Source organism: Trichechus manatus, unplaced genomic scaffold (assembly GCF_000243295.1).
Source record: "Trichechus manatus latirostris isolate Lorelei unplaced genomic scaffold, TriManLat1.0 scaffold00114, whole genome shotgun sequence".
Lineage (NCBI taxonomy): Eukaryota > Metazoa > Chordata > Mammalia > Sirenia > Trichechidae > Trichechus > Trichechus manatus.
Window position 1 is genome coordinate 463,406 of NW_004444050.1, and position 25,537 is coordinate 488,942.

The window sequence follows — 25,537 nt, forward strand, 5'->3', positions numbered from 1 at the left end:
TGAAAAATACTTTTTTATTACCCCAAATAGACATAATACTCATTAAGATCTAATAGCCACCATCATCCCTCTGTCATGGACTAAATTGTGTCCCCCGAAAACAGAGAACAGTGGGTCCTTTGGAGCTGGCGTCCCTGCACTGAGAAGCTCCTTGACCAGAGGAAGACTGATGACAAGGACCTTTCTCCAGAGCCGACAGAGACAGAAAGCCTTCCACTGGAGCTGACGCCCTGAATTTGGACTTCTAGCCTACTAGACTGTGAGAGAATAAATTTCTCTTTGTTAAAGCCATCCACATGTGGTATTTCTGTTACGGCAGCACTAAATGACTAAGACACTCTCCCACACCCTCCCCAGTGCCATGGTGAATTCACCAGAAAAATTAGGTGTAAGAACGTCTGCTCTACAAGGAAGGAAAATTTAGAGATAGGCAAAGAATCAGATGGCTTCCTTAAAAGGGTGATATTTCTAGTTTCTCTATTTGAACAGTTTTCTAAATATCTTGGCCAACATAAAATAAAACCATCAACAGATATCTAATATAAACCCTAGAAATGTTCACCCTGCAGTCAATCAACTTACTTACCATGCTCATTTGTCCAAGAAAGTATACTTACCTGTAAATTGTAGTCTTGTAGAATTTTAACCAAAGAATCTCTCAAATTGGGAATCTCCATTCCTTCCTTAATACGGTGAATCAGGAGAATTGGGTCAACATGTGTGCCGATGTTGTTTAACAAGCCAGTAATAAATGCTACAGAAATACCACATAAAACAATGAACATAGGAGCAATGCATATAATACAATTTTAGGCCAAAAACAACTCAAAGAAAAGAAAGTTTCCTTAAAATTAAGTGTTAAAACTATTTGAGCTTCTAAACTCTCAAAAACTAATCTTCCTTTACTTTCCTTATGACATAAAAGAGAAGCTAATGACAAAAATTTAAAAACACTCCGAGAACAAGTGATTACTTATCTTCAGTATACAGTCTGCAATGTCAAGGGGGTACAACTAAAATTTATTGCAACTAGTATTTATAGGTCAGCTATTAAACACTTTTCTTCAATATTCTGCAAGGTAGAAATACTATTTGTCCCCATTTTACAGAAAAAAGGAAATGGAGTGGTTAACTAATTTATTCAGGGTCACATAGCCAGTAAAGTAATGAGCCCAAATTCCAACCCAGGTTAGGTTCTAAAGTTGATGTTTTTCATTACACCCACTTTGCCTCTGTCACGAATTGTGTTCCCCCAAAATATCTGTCAACTTGGTTGGGTCATGATTCCCGGTATTGTATAATTGGGTACCATTTTGTAACCTGATGTGACTTCCTTATGTGTTGTAAATTCAGTCACTATGATCTAATACAGTGGATTAGCAGCAGTTATACTCATGAGGCATACAAGACTGGACAGTGTCTTAAGCCAATCTCTTTTGAGATACAAAAGAGAGAAGCAAGCAGAAACACATGGGAACCTCAAACCACCAAGAAAGCAGTGCTGGGAGCAGAGCGTGTCCTTTGGACCTGAGGTTCCTATACAGAGAAGCTCCCCGACCAAGAGAAGACTGATGACATGGACCTTCCTCCAGAGCCAACAGAGAAAGCATTCCCCTGCAACTGATGTCCTGAATTTGGACTTGTAGCCTACTGGACTGTGAGAGAGTAAACTTCTCTTTGTTAAAGCCATCCACTTGTGGTATCTCTGTTATAGCAGCACTAGATGACTAAGACAACCTGCTTTAAGATCCATAAACTACTATCTTATCAAGCAAAACTAGATTCCCAGATAAATACGTAACTACCTTAATCTGATATGGACATTAATGACATTATCCTCTCGTATCTCTACTAAAAAAGACAATCACAAAAGAAGTTTCTAGAATTTGCAAATCTTAAAAGAGATAAACCTCCCTTCTAAAAAAATGGAGGGGGGTGGGATTTAAAACTCCTACAGCTAGTTTCTGAATCATTTCTGTACTTTCGAAAAAGGACTTGGGTTACTGTCAGAGTGACCGCTTTTGTTTGTTTTCGTTCCAAAATGGGAGACTCAACGTAAATTGTCAAGCTGAGGGTCAACAAAGAACAAATGTAAACTCCTGGTGCCTACAGTAGTACAGAGGCAGGAAAGAGAGACCAAATACTCAATAGCAAACATCCAACTGTTATATGTTTCCATAAAGAGAGACTGGTAAGAGCTATACACTTCCAAAATAAATGTCCCCTGTGTACAAACAATAACAAAAACACCCAACCCAGATGACATTTATTCAATTTGGTTGCTGTAGGCAAAAATATACTTCATGGGGATACACTTAATATTATCAGGTTCTTTATCATGTTCAGCTAATGCAAAGAGATGAGGCTCCAGACTTCTTGACACAGGAGAAATACTGGAAATCGTTACAATGCACCTGACCTTTTGTTACTGTAGATACTTCACCGTATTTTTGGCCCATCATGTCTTATAAAAATTCTTACCCTAGATCTGATTGGCTATGGTGAGAAAAGTTATAATTGTAGATGGCTTTTCTGCTTACGTGGTTTGTCAATGGAATATAGAATCAGATCCTCCCAGAGTTCTCCATCATCTTGCTCCTTGGCAAACTCAATCGCTTTATCAACATCATGTAATTCCTCCATGATCATCTTCAGGGCACTCCGACTATTACCCATTCGGCCTAGGCAGGATGCAAATGCAAGAAAAACTTCATTTATGATATTTTAACAAAATTTTTTAAATGAAAGAACGTATCTTTTAATTTGTTGACACAGTTTGAAAGCTAAGCAAAAGAATATTTTCTTTGTAGCATTAACATTTACCATCTATAAATAGTGGCAAATAAATAACTTCTATTTACTGGGTGTTTACTTTGTGCTGAGTAGTCATTTAAGTGCTTCATATGAATTATATTGTTTAGTTACCACTATAATCCTATGAAAACATACTATTCATGTTCCTGTTTTACAGAAGAGGAAATAGAAATGTCAGGAAGATCATATAGCTACTAAATGGTAGAGTTGGAATTAGAACCCAGGGTATCAGATTCCAAGTTCCATCTCACAGACCTATATTTCTTTTGGATGTTCATAGCTTAACACTCCGATAAGGTTAAGACTTAAAGGCTTTGGAGCCATTCTGCCCCGTCAGGTGGCTTTGCACGTGGCTTCTCTGATACACTTTGTGGCGACTGCAAACTTAATGACTAGAAGTCTACCCTACTCCCTTCTCTCCCAAGTTCAGGGGAAAGCCTTATAGTAACTCTTATGACATGAGAATATTTAACAACTATGCTTCTACTTAGTGATTACCTTTACACACTTTGCTCATTGATCTGCTGGCATTTTAACATTTACATTAATAATTTTGGTTTTTATTACATGTAGAAAGTCTTACTCTATGGAGGGCCAGTACCTGCATGGCTGTATGCTATTCCCTTGTCCCTGCTCCCTGGCCTGTGGAAGGAACTAGTAATGTGCATCTGCACATTCTTCCTTACGAAGCTCAGACGTGGCCTCAGGATCCTTCTCACCATGGGCAGCCATTACCAGCTGATCACAGCAGCTTGTGAATTATAAAATGAAATCTCAATGGAGATCACTTCTATAGTATTTTGTTTTTGCTGTAAATGTTATCCCCAGTTTGTCTTTTTAAAAAATAGGTTAATTTTTTTTAAATGTGTATAGGATTTTAAAATTTTCATAAAATCAGACTATATCTCCCTTTATAAGTTTCTCTACTGCCCCTGAGACAGAATGACATGAAGAAAAAAATTTACTCCACCAGAATATTTCTTGGGGGAACACTGTATTCGTTTGGAAGAAGTAAACTGAAAAGCTGCTTGAGGTTGTGATTAGAACCCCAAGAACAAACTCAAGTAACAGAATAGTGCCTAAAGCACTTTCTGCCAAAGAAGGCAGGCCGTGTGACTGGATAGTCCTGGGTTTGCTGATGAGCATCCATGGATCTGCATATCCATAAACTGGGACAGAAGATTTGGATTATTTTTCATGGCAGAGATCAGAGGAGCCACTTGAGGCCGAGTGTTGTATGAGGGGAATGTGTAAAGTGGAAAAACCATAGAGGGGAAGCGATGCTGGTGAAATGACTAATTACACTTAAAAAGGTACTCTCTCTCTAAAACTCTGAAATTCAAATCCATTTCGTTCAGTTATTTTTAGATATGATTTTTTGAAACAAAGGTATTTATTTTCTACCAATATGATGGCAATACGTATCGATTATAATTTTAAAAAATGAACATACACATTTCAACCCATCTAAAACTCATAACCGCTGTCATCGAGTTGATTCTGACTCATAGTGACCCTGTAGGACAGAGCAGAACTGCCTCCACAGGGTTTCCAAGGAGTGGCTGGTGGATTCGAACTGCCAACCTTTTGGTTAGCAGCTTGAGCTCTTGACCACTGTGCCACCAGGGCTTCTTCAACCCATTTACAATTTTTTAATGTTCTGAGGTGCTGACTGATAGTTTTGTTCATTACAAATTGCTAATATGTTGTTTTAACAGTATTTATTAAATAGCTGAGGTCCCCGTTGTTCTGTGAAGTCTTCTTTTTCATGTATTAAATTCTGGTACAAAATAGGACCTACTCTTTGTGTTAGTTTGGTCTCAAACCTATGCCCATTCTTATACAACTTACATCACTATGTCACCTCATTTCTCAATTTATGGGGAGCAAAATGAACAGAAGCTACTCACTCAGAAGATAAACTGTCTCTTCCACAAAGTTTCTCTGCTGACAGATCTCAAGAGCCTTCAATTAAGCAGGGTAAAAACGTTAATATGGGTTACCAAACAAGAATAAATATTAGCAGAGTCACTTAAACGTATAAGCTTGGAAGAATTTTTTCCACTACTTTCCTTTCAAAGCAAAGTAAGCAAACAACATACACGGCTCCTTTGGCCTTGCTGGTGGCTGTACTCATGCACCTCTCAGAAGAGGTACTAGACCTCACAGAAATCAGTTAAAAATAATGTTAGCTGATAACAGCAGCTGACTTAGATTTGAACCAACTTGGGAACATTCCATGAGCAAAGGCAGAAAGCAAGGTGCTGAGAAAATGGGCTTTCCATCACGTTTTCTCCCTTCATGATACTTCAGTTTTCTTCACAGTACCTCTCACTACCTGAAATAGAGGCGTTGGTTTATGCTGTCCATCCCCACTAGAACATGAGCTCCATGAAAAGAGGGAGGAACATTGCTTTGTTCAGGGTCACTTTTTCCCAGGACCGAGCATACCAAATGCTCAATAAATATTTGTTGCATAAATAAATAAATTTACTAGGGGTATTTCTATAATCACCTCACAGGGTTTAAAAAAGAACTCTGCTCAAAGATTTGTCAAAAGTGAGAAGGAAAAAATACATCTGACTCATTTGATCCAAGAAGGATCAAAAGGGAGGAGATCACATCTCACGTAAAGAAATGAGGAACTATCACAGATGACAGCATCTCCTTGGGTGTTAAAAAAAAAAAAAAAAAGACACACTATTTTTTAAAATAAATAATCCAACAATTCTAAATGATTGACACATGCTTACTATATGTTCTGTGCCAGGTACTAGAGGGAAAGAAAGGATAGAGATGCAAAGACGACAATAATAAGGATGTGAATAATGATGATGTGTAAGAGGAGAACAGAGAAGAGGGAAGGAGACTTCATAGAAGTGGAAGCAGCATGACTTCCTGCCTGAGGGAGCTGAGGGCCCAGGGAGGGTGACAGAGATGTGACAATATACAGTTGCAAAATCAGAGGAGACTAAACAGAGGGCCAACTGCTTAGCACAGGGACACTGAAATCTGGTCTGGTTCTGTGTGAAAAGCTTCATAAAAGAGGGGACATCTGACCCGGGTGCTGTAGGACGAATAAGAGTTCAACAGGGAAACTTTGTCTCATACCCCTTCTACATAACCTTGCTGTTGTGTTGCTCTGTTCAGACTAAAGCCCGGAATCTTTTTCATGGCCTACAAGGCATCATGATCTGGCCCTGCCTTCTCTTGTGGCTTCATCTCACACCTCATTCATCACTCCACTGTCACACATACTGCATTCCCTCTGCCTGAAATGTTGCCCTTAATCCTCACCCGCTTCAGATCCCAGGTACGTGCTTCCATTGCAAACTGCACACTTCCTCACAACACTTAATCATGACTGCAATTAACTAACTACTCAACTAATCATTTGTTGAATTTCTGTCTGTAGGGACCATGCGTGTTCGAAGCCTGGTGCTTTGTGCACAAAGCCTGACCATAATAGGTGTGTAATAAATATATATTTACATTTTTTTAACTGGTCACACAGACAAGGTTTCAGGAGGAAGAGTAATGAGTTGCATGTTTAAAGTGGTCATTTAAAAACAACCAGCTAAGGTTGTTTTAAAAACAAGAACCAAGGAGATAAACAAGAGAAATACAAGCTCTCAGCAAGTTCTTCTGACTCAATGATTTATCTTGGGAAACAACAGCAGTAGCTAGTTTTGATATTTTGTTTTTTGACTTAAAAATTCTTGGTAGAATATATATTTTAAATCTAACTGGTGCTTAACAGCTAAAGAGGAAGAAAGTATGTTGATCGTAGGGATCAGCATAGCAAAAGATAATAAAAATATTAAAAAAGAAAAAAACACTTTATTTTAGAATTGTAATGAAATTAGGATAGTGTTTTAAAGTGCATACAATATTTAAATGAGGAAATGAGAATAAATGAAGGTCACGATGTGGAGGAAAAGTGTTAATTCAATTATTCACGAGATTAGTTTAAAAATTATGTGGCAGAGGTAGCTAGTTGTGCCCTAATAGCCTTTTCCCACTTCTTCCAGAGAAATAAGACTTCTGCTGGGTATGTGACTGTCCAGAATTTAAAAAAAAAAAGCAAAAGAACATCTCCCAGCCTGTCCAGTAGACAAGGAGTTATGTGACATAAGTCACCAAACAGATGAAATAGAAATGTGGCTTCTGGAACCTTAAGACTGAGTGTGTGTGAACCCTTTGCTTTTTTTAAGTTTAGTACTTTCATCCAACCTGCTCCTGCAAACATGGATGGCACTATCTTGGGTCACAAGGTCAAAACCATATGGGGTAGAGCAAGAAGAGAAAGGGCCTGGGTCACTGACCCCGTGACATGCCACATCCACCATGACTTCCATGTGACAGGGAACTAAACTGTACTCTGTTTAAGCGACTACTATTTTGGGATTTGTAGCACTCGTAGCTAAACCCAATCCTAACACTTAAGGAAATCCTCAATCGTTTTGATGCTTTACCTATCCCTATATGATCTTGCCAGTCTATTCATCATTATAAACAATGAAACTTTCTTACCAACCCTTTACTCTTCTGCAGTGAAACTATCCCAAAGAGATAGGATACACATACGAGAAGTTAAATTGTAAAAGACCTAAAAATCCAAAGTTAGCAGACCTGGGACTATTACAACAAATAATTATAGAGTAACCGAGTGCTTGGATTTGTGCTTGGTGCTGGAGGTACAGACAGACAAATAACTTATGGTTTAGTGTGACTGTGTCATTCACAGATAAACAGAGGACTGAATTACAACTGGGTAGGTAGAATGTTTGAAGACAGACAGAAGGAAAAGGAGGGGTCTATAACTCAGCAGGATGCAGAGAGGGAGTAAGATAAGTGTTCCAGGAACGTCTTCCTGGAGAGGGCAATATCTGAGCAGACACTAAAAGATGAACAGTTGTCGGGTGAAAGTTCCAGCACCACCATCCATCTGGGGTATTCACCTCTCCAAGCTTCTTTTCTTAATTTGTAATGGGGGTATTTTTAAGTTAAAAGAATAGTATAGTAATAAGCACTTAGGAAATTAAATTGTTGTAAGAATGAAATAAGAGAACTAAAAAAGGATTTATAAATGTCAAATCACAAGCAAACATTAACTTATGTTATTATCAGCAGAAATAAAACCCAAAATACCATATGATAAATACTGAGTGGCTGATGGTACAGAGAGTAACCGTCACTAGCGTTCAGGGAAACAAACCTCAGAGTAGACCTACGCTTGGACAACAGGACTCCACTGGGCTTACGAGAGACAGATTAGTTCAGAGGGTCACCCGACAGCGGGCCCAAGGGGCTGGGGAAAGTAGGACTGGGGTCCTGGATACAACTTAAGTTAAAAAAAAAAAAGGCCAAGAAGTCTGTTCGTTTCTCAAAAGAAATGTGATGAATTAACTGGAAAAAGCACTTGATTCATTTAGAAGTCAGCTGACCTAGGTTGTTATGTAGACTGTACTAATAACCAGTTCTATAAAACGAGAGAGATTGGATTAATATTTTTAAGGTCCCTTCTGATATTAATATTCTACAATTCTTTAAAACAAGTGTAAAAGTGAGGCCAAGAGTCCATGCAATGGGGAATTACTCAAGAGATCATGAGTAAGGGAGTGATAAAAAGGAAGATTACTAAAGATACAGCATGCAGGAAGCTTGGAGGTCCATCACAGACTGCTGGGAATGTCGAAGTGTATGTTAAGGAGGAGTAGGGTCGATGAAACATGAAAATAAAAGTCAGGACGGACAAATAACGCAGCAAAGAATAAATGATATAGACATATTGTAGTCCTTAGTTCAGATGAATTCTATGAAGAAGCGCACTGAATGAAGACTAAAGGTCTGAGGACCAGCTACTGAAAAACTCTAATTAGAGGAGAAAAAAGAGTCAACTAAGTGGGGAGAGGGGAAAGTCAAAGTGGGAAAGAAAACATCCAGGAAGCAGCATGAAGGGGAGAGCTTAGCTGGACCAGTGCTGCTGCCTGATGGTTCTCTCCTGCCTATGGTGTCCTTATGGCAAAACTCTCTGTACCCTCAGCCATCCCTGCTCCACTGGATCCTGGATGTGCTAAACATTCTGGGAGACAACAAAGTCCTTCTTTTGAAAGAACTGAGCATGAAGGGGCTGGTTTGCAGGGCCATTACTGGTCTTTAGCTCTTCCTCTTGAACTTTGAGTCCTCAGACAATCTGCATTTCTTGGAGTGTCCACTCCTGACTATACTTCTGTAGTCTTAATAAACGTGAGTATTTATACTGTTTAAAATAGTTTATTACTAAAAGGTATTCATAAATAAGTTTCATACGTGGGCATTTACTGACACTTCAAAGCGTCACTCAAAAGTTTCACATAGAACTGTCCCCACTTTTCTTAGACCTATGAGAATGCCTGAAAACATGTTTCTCTCAAACTACAGAGTTTGCAGTTTGAAGCCTCAACTGAGCTGTCGAAGACAGTAGCCACTTACTTTATGAGGCTATTCAAATTAATTAAAATAAAAGATAATTAGAATTCAGTTCCTCAGTCACATTAGCTGCATTTCAAATACTCAATAGCCACATGTGGTTAGTGGTTACCACATTGGACAGCACAGAGAACATACCCATCATCACAGAAAGTTCTATAGGACACTGCTGCTCTAAGCTCTTAGATGATACTATCAAAAATGACAATCCACGTGGGAAAAGACTATCTGAAAGCAAGTTTGAAGTCAAGAATGGTCTGGAATGCAAGCAGATGTGTATTATCAAGCTTAAACTTCATTTGAGCCTCGGAAATTTGAATTGCAGAGATTTTAAAATGTTTTACAACTAATTTCTAACAGTATCTTAAAATTACCCTCATCTCATAAATGAAAAAACAGAGACTCCAGAGAATGCTAGGAGTCTTGAGTAAAGTATAAAATGACAGTATTTCTAGTTCATAAGATTTTCCTATTATTGCCATAAATGAGGCATAAAAACAGTTTCCTTATTTTAGATTCCTAAATGTTCTGGGTCACAGTGCTCCCTCTAGAGGAAAGAGAAGGGAAACAGATTTTTAAAGTCAACAGAACATCTCCCCCTCACCCCCCACAGACACACACAGACGCACACACTCATATACACAGGTAGACTCAAGACATACAGAAAAAGAAAACGGTAATAAAAATAAAAGTGAACTAGCAGAATAAAGACAATGAGTAAAAATAATATTTTAATCCTCCTTTTCCTGATTTAGTATAAAGGTAGGGAATAGTTAGAAGTTTGTAGGGTAACTAGTAAGAACTTCATCAATGGTAAATTAAATAACGATTTCTACCCAGCCTTGGCCCCAGCATCTTTTTTATCTAATCTTCTTAAATTTCTTTAATGAATATCTATAAACTTTAGGTTTCCCAGCTTTATTCCTCCACATTCATAAATACTGTCACCTTGTGAATGCCATTAGATATAAGAGATCATAAACCCAGGTATAAATTTGCCAAAGCTATAATGTTAGTTTCTACCTCCTCTAGGCATAAGCAAATCAGACTTGCAAAACGAAAACCAGTGCCTGATGACCACTCTTGGAAATGACAGTAGAAAGGACAGTTTAACTGTTTAAAGAATTATGTTCCTCAGGATTCTCGCACTAAGGGATACCTTTATTATGGTGGTTGTTATCGTTAGTATTTTGATTAATATTTTAAAGCTGAAAAATGATTCCTTGGCATAGAGGAAACAAAAATGAAACTGAAGTTAAGAGAGCCAGCTTCTGAGTCTCGGCCCCTCAACTAACTAACTGTGCGCTTTAGGCTGCTTCTTTTACCTCCCTAAAACTCAGCCTGTTGTGTATAAAACGACTCTGCCCACCTTACTGCACTTTTGTAGAGGTTAAACGAAATGAGGTACTTGAAAGCATACCATGTTTTATAAACCACTACAGAAATATAAAGGATTTTTATTCTTTTTGAATTGCTATAAACCCAAAAACCAAACCCACTGAATTCTGACTCATACTGACACTACAGGACAGAGTAGACCTGCCCAACAGGATTTCCAAGGAGTGGCTGGTGGATTCAAACTGCCGACCTTTCGGTTAGCAGCCACGCTCTTAACCTCTGTGCCACCAGGGCTTCGTTAATTGCTACAAAAGAACGAAACAAAACCAAAAAAAAACCCAAACCTGTTACTGTTCGGTCTATTCTGACTATAGGTATTATGAATTCCTTCAAACTCTGTATCTCCTTTAGAATGAAAAATTCTTAAAAGCTTATGATTAATTTTTGAATTTCAGAATTATGGTGATTTTAAATCCTGAACTCTGGCCTCTGATAACCATGTCCCTAAAGGGCTTTTGATGTGGTATCAGAGTCTCTACAAAGTTTCTGGCCAAATACTATCGATTGTGGAGGTTTCAACCAGTTGCCAGTTTGCAGTCTTTCCTCCTCTCAACAGTTAACCCATCCCGGCAAAGGCAGACAACTGGAAATGAGGAAGGCATAGCTGTTATTCTGCCAGAATTGAATTATCAGTAATAGTGGGTCACCACACTCAGGATAACTTACTTTGAAACTTGAAACATTTCCCATTTCAAATAAAACAAACACCAAAATCCTCTTCAGCATCCATAGGGCTAAATAACTTACAAACTCTTCTGAAGTGGAGATCTCTTTGGCAGGGGAGGGGGGGCGGCATTAAAATTTTAAAGTTCTTAATTTTATATTCAATACAAAAGAAGATCACATTTTCTATGAGTCCCTCTTTAGGCAAAAAAATGTCAGCTTGTATTCCATGACTTTCACTTTGCTGCTAGCATACTTGGGATGTGTTTAACTGGGAAAAAATCCACTTGTTATTCATGAATTGGTACATATGGTAGTGTTTGCATGTTACAAGTAAACATAAAAGGAATTAGCTTCTAAAATGATTAAGTGTAAAGAGAAGCCCTGTTTCTAAAGAAAAAGGAAGGAGATCCATCATGAGTTAATAGGTCATGAATATTCCCTTTAAGACAGCTTTGGGTATCTCAGCAAAGATACAGCGCGATGTTTTCTGCAACAATACAGGCTTCTCACAATGAATCACTGACAAAGAATAATCTCTTATGAAGAAATCTCAATGATCTGTAACATGAAAGCCCATTTAAGGAATTCTAAAAATGTGGATTATTGACTTGATACTTCATGATGGCCATTTCCACCATAACTATATCTAATCTTTCAGTAGAAAGCAGGAGAATTTACAAAACCACAACTGTGTTTACAACATAATTGGTTTCAGGATGCCTGCGTTGTGTTCTTTTATATGCTATTTGTTGTTTTCAAAGAAGCAGAGAAAAAAATCTAAAAGTTCTACCCAAAGGCTCTAAATAAGTTCTATGTGTGAGAAGAACCATGGACCTGTATCAGCTGCACTATTTGCTACTGAGTCGATTCCAACTCATGGTGACCTCATGTGTACAGAGTAGAACTGCATTCCATAGGGTTTTTAAGGTTGTGATCTTTTAGAAGCAGATTGCCAGGTCTTCCTTCTGAGATGCCTCTGGGTGGGTTAAGCCAAGTGCTTAACCTCTGTGCCACCCAGGACTCCTGAGACATGTGCAGGACTGCAGTTTTCTGAATGTTCCCCTTTTGGGTCAAGTAGTGCGCCTTCTGCTGCGCAGGGATAGATCTGAAAACTTTAAACCAGCATGGGCTGACAGTGCATGAGGTACACAAACATACTGGAATCCAGAGTGTTCTTCCTCTGCATCTTGTGTTTAGTGACCAAGGAAACTGAGCGCAGGATGGCTGTTAGTTGCCAATGCGTGCGTAGCTCTGTCTGGGGAGGCCGAGTGGGGACAGCCATGTCCTTTCTGGCAGCAAATGATATTTCCTCAAAAGATGAGATACAAACAAGAGAGCACTGCTCAAAGAATAAGACCATCATTCCTTTTCTGGATTATAAGATTTCAGTGATAGAAGAGGAGAATAGCTGCTTTTACTTTTAGAGTAAAGCGATGTATTCCTAGGAAGAAAGACCTCACAATCTATTTCCGAAAATCAGCCAATGAAAACCCCATGGATCCCAACAGTCTGATCTGCAACCCATCATAGCGATGGTTCAGGACCACACAGTGTTTCATTCTGTTACGCATGGGGTCACCATAAGCTGGGGGCTGACCTGACAGCAGCTAACAGCAACAACGACAACGTATTCCTAAGTTCATTCTTTAAAAAATGTCTTAGGGCCCCAAATATAAAATGCTGATTTTTTCATAAATTTTCAGGTAAGATAATTTTTCATAAACTGTAGGCTTTGAAGCAACTATAAAAGCTGTGAATGTGCACAGATTGCAGGTCATCAATCAATGTCTTTATACATATCCCTTAAGGTCAAATATGCTTTCTTGTTTGATTGAAGACTGACTAAAAAATATTCGTTATCTGGCCATCTGAATTTAGTAGGACATTTGTAGATGTTAGACAGCATTCCAGGTGGTATCAAGAACTATGGAAAACAATACTGTTGACCTTCAGACTGCCCAGTTACCCAAGTATGTACATAGTAAGTATCAGTTTACTTTGAAACAGCAGCCTTATAAAGCTAACTGGTCCATATTTGGCCCTAACTAGGCTCTTATGTGCATTTATTTATGCATTCATTCACTCACTATGCACATTTAGTAAGTGTCTAATGTGTGCTGGGTACTGGGTTTACCAAATGAGTAAGACAAGCTCCTTGTTTTTGAAGAATTTACAGGATAGTGGGAAAGAGAGACTAAGAAAATTATAGTGGAAAGGAGTCAGACAGAGAAATACAGAGAAACACACAAGGTGGGTATTTAAACCAGACAGGGTACAGGGCCTAAGTTATCAACCTTGGCTGAGCAAACCTGACTCCCAACCAGAGTAACTGCTTCTGACTGTGGACACCAGCCCTGGCTCTGCAGTCCTACTGTGACTCTGGTACATGACTCAGACTCCTGATGATTTTTTCCCCTAAGGGTTGATTATGAGTCCTAGACCCTGGAGTAAACCTTTATTCCAATTAAGCCTGTCACAGATGTGCCTGAGCTCCTCACCCAAACTGAATCAAACAGGACCTTCACTTCTCATCAAAACATCCCAGCAAAACCTACTGCTTTGAAAGAAACAGTCTTCCCTTTGAACAGAGGTAGATGAGCAGAGATTGGAGGACTAGAATGACCAACAGGGTTCCAACAGCAACAGCTTTTTAACCTAATGTGTACAAATTGGGGAGTCAGTGACTTACCTTTTCAAGTGGGCAGTGGGTGCTATCTCGGAGAAATGGAAGTAAGTTCGGTCGATCATATTCTGCATAAAGGCTGATCTGTTTTTCATGGTAGCGCTGCCCCTTATGATGGTCTCTCTTGAAAAGCTTATGCAAATACTAAAAGGAACAAAGGATAAACCGTGAAGATTTAAATAAGAAAATGAATACCCAGGTAGCATTGTTATTTTCAGTTCTAAACAGCTTTTGTGAGTGGTCAGGCAGAAGCAGCTTTGAAAAGCCATCTGAAGATAAAGAAGAAGTGCAAAGGAGAATGCCTTCAGGGGGCAAGATTCTGATGTTCATTCTAGAACAGCACCAGTGACCTAGCTCTACCACTTACCAACCATGTGACCTTGGGCACATCACTAAGTTCTCTGTGACTCTGTTTCCATATCTGCAAAGACTTCATTGGGCTGTTGTCAAGATTACATGAGCTACCGTTTGTAAATCATTCACAACTTTGCCTGGCAAACATTAAGCACTATAGATATGCTGATAGTAATAGTTGTTAATGCTGTCATTATCTGCTTCACCTCAGAACAAATATGTGAGGTTAGTGGTCTTCCTAGGTCCTAAAAGTTTTTTTACATGAAAGAAGGTAGAGTCATGTGATAAGTACAGCTCTTAAAAACTCAAGCAGCAAGTGTTACATTCGTGTTCATCCACTCTGCATCTCCTCTCTGTTAAGTCTTACTGGTATCCGTGCTTGCAATGAAATGCTGCCTATACGAGTAACATCAAAAACAAACCAGTTAAGGAATAATAAGTGGAAATAGCAACAATGTTAACAATGTTAACTCATCAGCAGGTAGACAGGAGTAAAAATCAGGTAGAAGACAGGTGTTTTGAACCAATTTTCAAAACACATTTCTTACCCTAGCTGTCTGAAAAGTTAATGGACTTCAAACGAAGTGAGTAATTTACTTTCTACCAGCAGGCAAGACTAACTCTATCAATATACTACACAGAAGTTAGAAATCGATGTTCAGTGTCTAATGTTAAACATAAACAAAAACCCCACAAGCCACTGGAAGCAGGAAGAGCTTAATCACGTCTTGAGTGGCTGTTTCCAAGTACCTCAGTTCATAATCACAGCCCAGAAGCTGTGATTATAAATGAGCTAGCTGATTTTAACACCTGCTACTGTATACATCCACTAAATAAGCCTTGTTGTTGTTAGGTGCCGGCGAGTTGGTTCTGACTCATAGCGACTCATTCTATGTACAACAGAATGAAACAGGGCCTGGTCCTGTGCCATCCTCAAAATCATTGTTATGGTTGAGGCCGTTGTTGCAGCCACTGTGTCAATCCATCTTGTTGAGGATGTTCCTCTGTTTTGCTCACCCACTACCAAGCATGATGTCCCTTTCCAGTGATTGATCCCTCCTGATAACATGTCCAAAGTATATGAGATGAAGACCCCCCACCCTTTCCTTCTAATGATCATTCTGGCTGTACTTCTTCCAGTCCATTGTATATTCAACACTCTCCGCCAACACCGTAATTCAAAGGCATTAATTCTTCTTCGGTCTTCCTTATTCATTGTCCAGCTTTCACATGCATATGAGGTGACTGAAAGCACCATGGCTTGGGTCAGGCCTAACCATGACATATACACATTAAGAAACCACTCCTCAGGTTAAATGTCCACATCTTCCTAAGGCAAAAAGAGGTGGTCAGAGTAGTCACACTCAACTCATCTGTGGACCGAGGCTCACACATAGTCATGCTGGTCTGATGAAAGGCCCTGTCCATCCCCTGACTCTGGGGTCCACCATGGGCTGTTGTAACAATAGTGCCTGAGGGCGGGGTCAGACCTCCTTGTCTAACTTCACAAGTAGGAGGAGAAAGAATCATCATCAGCATCAACAGCTCAAAGCCGATTCCTATGAGCAGAGATCAGACACACTTCTACCCTCCAAACTTTTGACCAACTGTGACACCAGTCGTACCTCCCACAGCACTCTTTACTTCTCTGCTGGGTTCAATAATTCATTGTGATGGTCACACAGAACTCTAAGACCATATTCACAGTTATGGAGTTTAATAGGCAAGTAACAGGTTACCACTCAGGCTGAGAAAGACAGGACAGCTTCCTCTCAGCTGGGCCCACAGGTAGACTTCTCTCTGTCCTTTGGCCTCAGCCCCTCGGCCCAGCCTCTTCCAAGGGGGCAAGAGTTACAAAGCTCTTTAGCTCCGCCAGCAAGTGCCCAGGGGCATCCCACTCTGCCAGGAAGCCTCCTCCCTGAAGGCATTCAGCTCTCGCTCCATGGGTCATGGGTCGGCAAGCCTAGCTGCACCAAAAGTGCCCAAAGGCACCCCATTCCACCAGGAAGCCTCCGGCCTGAAGGCTCTCAGCTCTCGATCTGTGGGTCAGCACATCCACTTTAACTGCCTTGCTCCATGGCTGGGAAGCCTGCACAGTCTTATGCCTGTCTCCTGGTTCTGCTGCCGCTGTTTCTCTGCCACTGCTTCTCGTTGTCTTGCGACGTCTCTGATGTTACAGCTCTCTGTCTCTCTCTCCTGGATCTAGGAGGTTCTCAGTACAGGGACCCTAGGTCCAAAGAATGTGTTCTGCTCCCATCTCTTCTTCTTAGTGGTAGTGAGGTAGGTCCCCACCTTCTGCCTCTGGGATGGTTCATTTTAAACCTAGCTACGATGGCAAAACTGACCAATTCCCTTGTTAGGGTTCCATACACCTTATTTGCATGGTCCCACCCCCCACAATTCACCTTATTTGTACTATTAGCAAACGGTCCAATCGTCTTGGTAGGCTATAAGCACCTTATCTGCATAGTCCCACCCAATCTTTTGGTGGAAGGTACAAGACCAGAGCTAGAAAGGCCATATAAAAGCAATCTATTGCACTGCAGCTATGATACATGGTGCTGTTTCCCAGAAGCACAAACAAGAAAGGAAGTCAGGTTGAATTTATAGAGACATTACACTGGCTGACTAGGGAGATGAGCCATTTCAGTGTAGGCCCTGCCACCACTGCACCACAGTGGTAATTACACCGTCACATAAACACCTACTGCTCATAATCCTGCCTCATGGCTTAAGTAGGCCAGAAACCACTGCTTTATAAATGCATTCCCAAGGTGGCCAGCACAGCACAGCCTTGCTTGGGTAAGCAAGTAATCTTGAGACTGCCGAGCATTAACAATACAGTAATAGCACCTGAACAACCCTTGATCAAAATGAGAATCCCACGTCTATCCTGGAGTCTTCAAAAGCTTCATGTATAAAACTGACATTCAAAGAAAATCCTCTATTCCCTAAGCCTCCTCCTGGGTGCAAAGAGGTAAACAAAGATACAAGTGCACTCACTGTGTTCAACACCCCTAGTCCTATTGGTACAATCCCTACTTCCACTGAAGGCCTCTATTGTATGGATTTTTAAAGGATATAGAAAACATCTACTCTTCCTTTATTACCAGGATGATAACAATGCAGAGAATCAAAGTAGTCTGCTCCCCAACCCCCGGAAATCCAGAATAATGGGCCTCAAATAGCACAACCACCAAGATCACAGGGGGAAGTGAGATTAGCTACTGTCAGGGTAGGGGATAAAAAGTGAGGCTCAGCTCTTATCATTCTGTGGTCCCAGACCTGGATCTGTTGTGTGGTACTTCCCTGACGTGAGAACTTAATATCTGTAGTGCACATATCAGGGGACTGGCTTTTGCTGTGATTTACACCATAATTAAAAGGAGTCCTGGTGGTGCAGTGGTTAAAGTGTCTGGCTGCCAACCAGAAGGTCAGCAGTTTAAACCCACCGGCTGCTCCGAAGGAGAAAGATGCAGCAGTCTGCTTCTGTAAAGATGTACAGTTTTGGAAACCCTATGGGGGAGTTCTACTCTGTCCTACAGGGTCACTATGAGTCGGAATCAACTAGACAGCAATCGGTTCGGCTACATCATAATTACATTTAATGGTAACGACAGAAGAAAGGTACTTAATCCTGGGCACTGTGTGATACCACAGTAATGAATGTGATGATTTCTTTTTGTTGTTGCAATTGAACTGTGAGTTGAAATTTAAGTGCCTGATCTGTAATTAATCCCTGGCCTCAGATGCATGGCATACGCCCCATTTTAATAACTGTAGAATACTGTTTGTGGGCAAATCTCCAATCCGAATATTAACCTCCTTGAGGAGGCCACTCCAACATGCTGACACCAATACTGGGAGTTGGTCTGCTCAATAATCAGTCAAAGAGGCAAAAGATGACTGTCATGCTCACCACATGCTGAAACTCTGGTCTGTCTTCTAATTCTTCCACGACCTTTTTAATCTATAGAAAAAAAGAATATTTCAAATGTAGAGCTATGAGGACAGAAACGAAGCTGCAAAATTATCTGATAAACATCTTTCTTTTCTATGGCTTAGTGGTCCCGAACACTCATCCGGTAACATCCATAAAAACAAAAAGTACTCACTGAAATTTTATCTTCATTATCCAAAAGCATGTCAACAGCTTTCTGAAATATATAAAATAGCCACAGTCATTGAAACTTGCCATATAAGAAGAGAACATTAAACACATGTATACATCAGGACAGTTAAAGGTAGAGGGCTTATTTTCTGTACTTAAGGAGGCCTTTAGCTTTAAAATGGCACTTAAGTATGGTTAAACTTCTAAGTATGCATTCAAAATGTGTCTCAATTTGAGGCCTATGTGTTTTGCATACTGCTACCATGGTGCCTTGCTATGACCTCCAAAAAACCAAACTCACTGCCATCGAGTTGATTCCAACTCATAGCGACCCTATAGGACAGGGCAGAACTATCCCATAGGGTTTCCAAGGAGCGCCTGGTAGATTCGAACTGCCGGCCTTTTGGTTAGCAGCCGTAGCTCTTAACCACTGTGCGGTCAAGGTTTCTTGCTATGACTTGTTGTTGTTGTTAGGTGCCATCGAGTCAGTTCTGACTCATAGCGACCCTACATACAACGAAACGAAACACTGCCTGGTCCTGCGCCATGCTCATAATCGTTGTTACGCTCGAGTGCTATGACTTACTAAGTACAAAACATCTTGAATACACATATTCTAGCCCCCTTTATATCTCAGATATTGTCACAAGTTCTCATGTGACTCTCAGTACTTGGAGAGAGTATCTCACTACCAGTACCACAAGAATGAGCTTTTCTTCTGGCCACCTGAACCTTGGCCAGGTCACCTTATGAGATGCCACAGATATAAGGTGCTGGTCTAGTGTGGAGAAGAGAGTAAGAGCCAGGAAAAAAAAAAAAGTGACCTGAAGTTTCATAAGCATATAACAATGCTCATGGACTTGTAGAAGCTACTTTAACCACCTTCATCCTTCATAACGTATCCCCGGCTGGTCCAAATGGATAACGTGCTTGGCTGCTAACCAAAAGTTTGGAGGTTTGAGTCCACCCAGTGGGGCCTCGGAAGAAAGGCCTGGTGATCTACTTCTGAAAACTTATCTATTGCAAACCCTATGGAACACAGTTCTACTCTGACACACATGGGGTTTCCAGGAGTTGGAATCGACTTGACGGCAACTGGTTGGTTGGTACCTTCATGAAACAAATCAGACAGCGTTTATAACAAGAGGTAGTAGAAATGGGAAGCCAGACCATCAGACTGAGAGAGCTCAGGTAGAACACTTGTGTTCTGCTCTTAACTCTGTTACTAACTAGCAGTCGGCCCCAAACATGTCTTTTGTTTTTTTTTTTTTGGTCTGTAATATGTGAAAATAGATTATCCCTATCGTCTTATTAGAAACTCTATCATTCTTTACCGTTGGGTCATAATCTTGAATAGCAATGAGTTTCAGCTCATCCATCTTTTTTCCACAGCTACATATGCAAAACTAGGCTCTCAGGGGTATGGACACGGGGAGAGACCAGATATAGCAGGAAATGTAATTAATTTTTATATAAGCATTTCATCCTCTTAGTCACTTTCTGCTAGAGAAGCAGAACCTTTGTACCCGAGCTTCCTCAGAACTATACTAATCCCTAAACACTTGACTCATTCAGTATCAGCAACGGGCTAAAAGCATCTTTTAGAAAAAGAGGTAGATTTAGCAGCGATCTAAATTTTTAAATTTGTGAATAACAAATAATACACCTAAATACAGTAAAATATAATTGAAAAATGCAAGCAGCCCTTCTGAAGAGCCTTAAGGAGTCTATCCTTTGATTCATCTAAAATTTCAATTTTCTAAATAAGAACTACCGTGCTAGGAGAAACTGTTTATTTCCATCATGAGCACTTGTCATTAGCTTCCTTTACCAAAAAAAATAAACAAACAAAATCCCCCCAAACACATATTGTTTGTATCACTTAATCAGAGCTACTGTGAGCTGTGAAGCTGGGTCCCTTCATTAGTCAAGTGAAACACTATTCAAATTTTTTTAATAATAAAATGTCCGTGTATCTTTTACCTCAGCATCAGCCAAGACCAGTGGTAACTCCACAGGCTAAATCCAAGAATGTCAAGGAATAAATCCTCAATGAATGGGACAAAAAGTAAATTTACTTAAAATCTCAATTCGGGGACATACAATTAAGAAAGTTAAAAGGGCCAAAGCATATGGCTTGTTTCTTTGTTTCTATGAATTCTAAGAAATGTTTTACTAAAAAAATTACACACACAACTTTAAAAACTCCACATCAAGTTATGGCTGCTTGAAAAGATTCCTCAATGCTGACAACTAAAATGATTAAACAACACCTAGTAAGGGTCAGAGTGTTTTGAGCATGATCAGCATACAACCAAGCTATGTGATCCACTACCCAATCCACCATTTATATGGATGTCTATTTATTAAAATTTGAACTAGTAAAAATAATTTGTTAGTATTAAAATAAGAAACACATTACCTCTGAATCAAAATCCATTAATAGAACGATTTTATCCTTGATAGAACTGAAAAGATTATGCTTATGGATCAACTGGAAAACGTCTTTATGTCTTAATGTTAAGTATATTTCCAGAGCATTGCCATAGTTTTTGTCATAGGTGTATCTGGTAATACAAAATTTTTTACATTACTGTTCATCAACAGTTCCAATAAAAGACAAACACACATACACACAGATCATGTTTTACAAGATTAAAAACCAAAAAGCCTGTTTTAGAGAGAAAAATTAACTCTATTTAGAAAAATATTCCTTGGGATTTAACTATATATGACCACCAAGTATTTCTTTCTCAGAACCTTGCCTCACATCTCACCCAGAGTTTTGAAAATTTATAAAACCCAAGTAATAAAAATTGACATTATTGGTGCCTCCACCTCAGTTTTTGTTTTGCAGAAATCCATACACTAGAAAGAAATTATGATCCAGAAAGAAAGAAATTCTTATTCCAGCAATAGAAAAATCAGTAAAAATTCTTACAAGCAAGGTTCAGCTAGCAAATGGGTTATATTCTAAAAGTTTATTTGTAAGGCAGCTGAATAAAACTGAAATGTGTTTTTCTGTTGAAACATTTTTACATTGATTAAGTCCCTAAGCCAGTTCCTTGAAGCTCACTCAATTTAGATTGCACTGTAAGTGCACTATTAGCAGGACTATTAAATCCAAAGAACACGTAGAACAATGTTTCCGTGAGACAATGATCAGCACTCCAACTTAGAATGCTATAAGCACAATTCACCATCAAAAGTCTTACACAGTCCTGAATTCTAGGTCATTCTGATGTAAGTTTCTTGGTCTTGGGCAAAAAAGTAGGAAGATGGGAGACAGGGTGGTCTGAGTTGGTGGGAGTGCAGAGAAGGGCTGATGCAAAGTATTCTTCTTGAGTATATCTGCAGTACACTTCTTGTTTCACTAGACAAAGGCTCCTTGAGGGTGGAAATGTATTTTGGCACAAAGCTTGAGTCACTGAAAGTGCCCAATAAATATGGAAAATATTAACCACAGTTTCTATTTTCTAAGCCCTGACACAGTGCCAGGCACTGTGCATCTCTCTGATGATATTTTATTTATACCTTAAAATAATCACAGTAAAGAAACTGTCACCTATAAGTTTATACATAAGGAATTTGAGGTTTGAGATGATTTGCAGAGGCAAGAACAACAACACAGAGCCTCGCCCCCTGGGAAATTCTTTTGCATGAGTGACCTAAGAACTGTCCAGCTTCCCTCCCTGACCACACAGTCTCTACCAAGTGCAGTTATGGAGTTCCTTTCCTCTGGGAAACAGATTATGCCAACAGTACAGCTTCATACCTTTTCCTTACTTTTCAGTTGTTCAGTTGAGGTTTATAAAAGGTTTTTATTAAGACTACATTCAGGTATAAAAGGCTTCCGCCTACATCTCCTCAATCCACCACCACCATTTGTTGTTGAGTCGACTTCAACTCATGGTGACCCCATGTGTGTCAGAGTAGAACTGTACTCCATAAGGTTTTCAATGGCTGAGTTTTTGGAAGGAGATCACCAGGCCTTTCTTCCGAGACACCTCTGGTGGACTTGAACCACCAACCTTTTAGTTAACAGCCGAATGCATTAAGCATGTGCACCACCCAGGGACTCTGCTCCCCATTCAGAGTTTGCCAAACCTAAAATATGAAAAAGTTTTGATGGATACTGATTTGGAAAAAGCAGCACTAAAATATACTCACAATTCTGCCAGGGTTTTAAGTAAAGTCCTGTTTTGACTGTCTTTCTTCAGGTGATCCCGAACAGCTTGAACTATTACTGAATTGTTGTACAGATCTCCAGGCCATTCTCGGATTAAAGTGGCAAAACCCTAACCAGGAGGGAGAAAAAGAAAAAGACTCTTCAAACAGGATAATAATCCAAATAGTTTAAACAATGCTTAAAAGTATTCACATAACTGATCAAATAATTTTAAAATTACCATATTTTTATGTAAACAATGCATGTCTTCTACATTTGTTTGCCAATTGCTCCCTCCTCCTACAATGTATTTTCACAAGCACCGTTTATGCCAATTATTTTTAATGTGCTGCTGTAAAAAAATTAGCATATGGAAGTTATGAAAATACCTCACGGGAGGAAGGAGCGTTGGGTAAAAATATGTAGAAGGTGTGCATTACTTGCATAAAAATATGATAAAACTTTAGTCAATAAACTTTTCACCAATTTTTAAACTATGGGTTTGGGGGATGGTAACAGGGGCAGGGAGAATTACTACACAATAATCTCCATTTAACACTCCTGGCAAGTAGGTTCTTATTCTATGAGATGTGCTACTAAGAAAGAGTTCCTGTTCTTTCTATAAAGTTCCGCTGCACATACAGAGTATAGGTTTGACTGGCTCCATCCTCATTCTGAGTAACCATAAAGCTTTGGGTAGCATCTTCAATATCTTACAGATGTTATCCAAGTTGGCTGCTTTCCCCACCACCTTCTATGCACTCAGGTCTGGGCTGCCGTGTGCAGCTGGCTATCAGGTGTGCACTGCACAGCGAGCACAACTGAACAGGGCTGCCCTGCTCAGGCCTAGGTGGTTCCCGAGGTGAAATCGTCTTTTGTGGGTTTATGTTAATCTACTAAGGAGGTCTGGCATCCTACCTTTAACAAGTTACCATCTTTGTCCTCTTTCCACTCTGGCTCCTAACTATAGTTTGATTTTGGGATGGCTTTAAGTCTTTGGTTCAAGTCTTATCCCCTAGCTCTCACTCTGCTTACCTCTGGATCTTAAATTTTATGGTTCTGAGAGATAACTCTAGACCCCCTGATGAGACCTTGCCTCCTTCCCCTCAGTAAAGACTGATTTGGGGCTAGTATCCTGTGCAGCCTCTGCCCTCTTGATTCCTGACTTTAGCCCTCAAGTTTTATAACTCCAAGTACAACGAGGTGGTTGACTTACTGATTCTTGACAACTTTTAGGGTGGAAAAAAAACCCCAGCAAACTTAACATATATTAAAAAGACGGCAAATAGAAGTAAAAATGTTCATGTTATTGAAAAAATATTAATATCAAGTGATAACTAAGGTTGTAATGATCTACTTTGAATTTGTTTAAATGATATTTAGAAGTGAAAACAGGTAGATGTTGCTTCTGTAAAGCACCAGGATTTGGTAAGAAGAAAATAAAAAAAGAAACAAGAATATAGCTTCATTAAAGTTCTACCTAAAAAAATAACCACTAGGCAGGATGGTAAGAAATAAGAATAAGAGACTACATGTGTTCTCATTCAAATTTCAACCTTACTGCATATTAGCATGATTATGACTTTAGGGATATGGGAAAGGGATTCATTAAATAAAATGATATATTTTATAAAACTGCTAGATTAGAACACTCAAATGTTCTCTGAATCAAACTGATACGCTGGATCAAATTTCTATCTTCTTAAGACTCTGAACAACGTATACGGTAATGAGAAGCCCCCAAAGATATCCACCCAACTACTGGCAGCTTTCAGTGACCCCAAGACTAGGAATAAGAGGAAGAAAGCTTGGCTTCACTTTCTCTTTTTCTCATCCATGTAACGGCCTCAAACTACTGTCAACTTTTAATACAAACTGAGACAAGATGACCGGTCGCACTGTATGATAAAAGCATGATGACCCCAATATAAACTGAAACAAACATTTATTACATCCCATGTTAGGTTTCTCTTTGCTTAACTGGCTTCGTACACCCTTGAATAAATGTGCTAGCTAAGAAATATTGACGAAATCTGCCCTGTGACCCATATTATTTATTAGAGGACACAGTCATTAGGGAGCTATGACGACGGAATGAGCAAATTTATAGAACACCTCAGTGCCTATCACAGTAAGTAAAAGGTTAAAAAGTACTCATTTCATTAAATGAAATGCCACTGGAATTGTCCCACTTTTCATATCTTATACATTTGTCATTAATATTATGAAGCAAAGCTGGACTATTTAAAGCAATTCTGCTAGGCTGTAAATTAACAGGTAGAGCTAAATGCAATCAACTCGAAACCACACAGAAATAATTCAAGAAACAGCATTACTTCCAAGGAAAACACAGTCACTTCTGATCTTTTTAGGAAGACAAGAAAATTCAGAAGTTTATATTCCCAGGAAAGGCAGCTTTTTTAACTGCAGTTTTTTTGTGGTGTTTAGCAGCACAAAACTTTCATCCACATAATATGTGATCAAAATGTTGCTATTCAACATTACTATCGGATCAATTATGTGACAATTTAATTCAGAATTAAACATTAAACTTCTTAATAGTACAGGTCAGGCAGACATCCTAAAACATTCAGCAGAAAAATTCTACAAGCTCCAATTTTAATGTTTTACACAGTGCTTACTTCTGCTAGCCTCAGTCAAAAGTTTTCCAGATATGACTCAGTAGAATAATTTTGATGATACAAGATTAAAAATAGTTACTAGAAAAAGTAAGAGCTGAATCCTGTAAAAGAACTGTAACAGAATCATCAAAAAATAAAATAGCGAGGTCTCCGGCAAGATGGCGGTCTAGGCAGAAGCACCACGCCGTCCCTCCACAACAAAGATCCGAAAAACTAAGCCAAACAGAGAA

At 39.4% G+C, this 25,537-nt stretch overlaps 1 protein-coding gene across 3 annotated transcripts in view; it reads right to left on the bottom strand.

Annotated features, from left to right (window-relative positions):
• Positions 1-25,537, bottom strand: part of VPS41 (VPS41 subunit of HOPS complex) — a 282,612-nt gene that overhangs the window by 24,698 nt on the left and 232,377 nt on the right. For all 3 annotated transcript variants that reach the window (XM_023738305.1, XM_023738307.1, XM_004383951.3), the window contains 8 exons: positions 22,668-22,795; positions 20,920-21,064; positions 18,502-18,543; positions 18,306-18,356; positions 14,039-14,176; positions 4,725-4,779; positions 2,541-2,681; positions 618-754 (listed from right to left, as the gene is read on the bottom strand). In XM_023738305.1, coding sequence (XP_023594073.1) covers positions 618-754; positions 2,541-2,681; positions 4,725-4,779; positions 14,039-14,176; positions 18,306-18,356; positions 18,502-18,543; positions 20,920-21,064; positions 22,668-22,795 — 837 coding nt within the window. The remainder of the gene's footprint in view (positions 1-617; positions 755-2,540; positions 2,682-4,724; positions 4,780-14,038; positions 14,177-18,305; positions 18,357-18,501; positions 18,544-20,919; positions 21,065-22,667; positions 22,796-25,537) is intronic.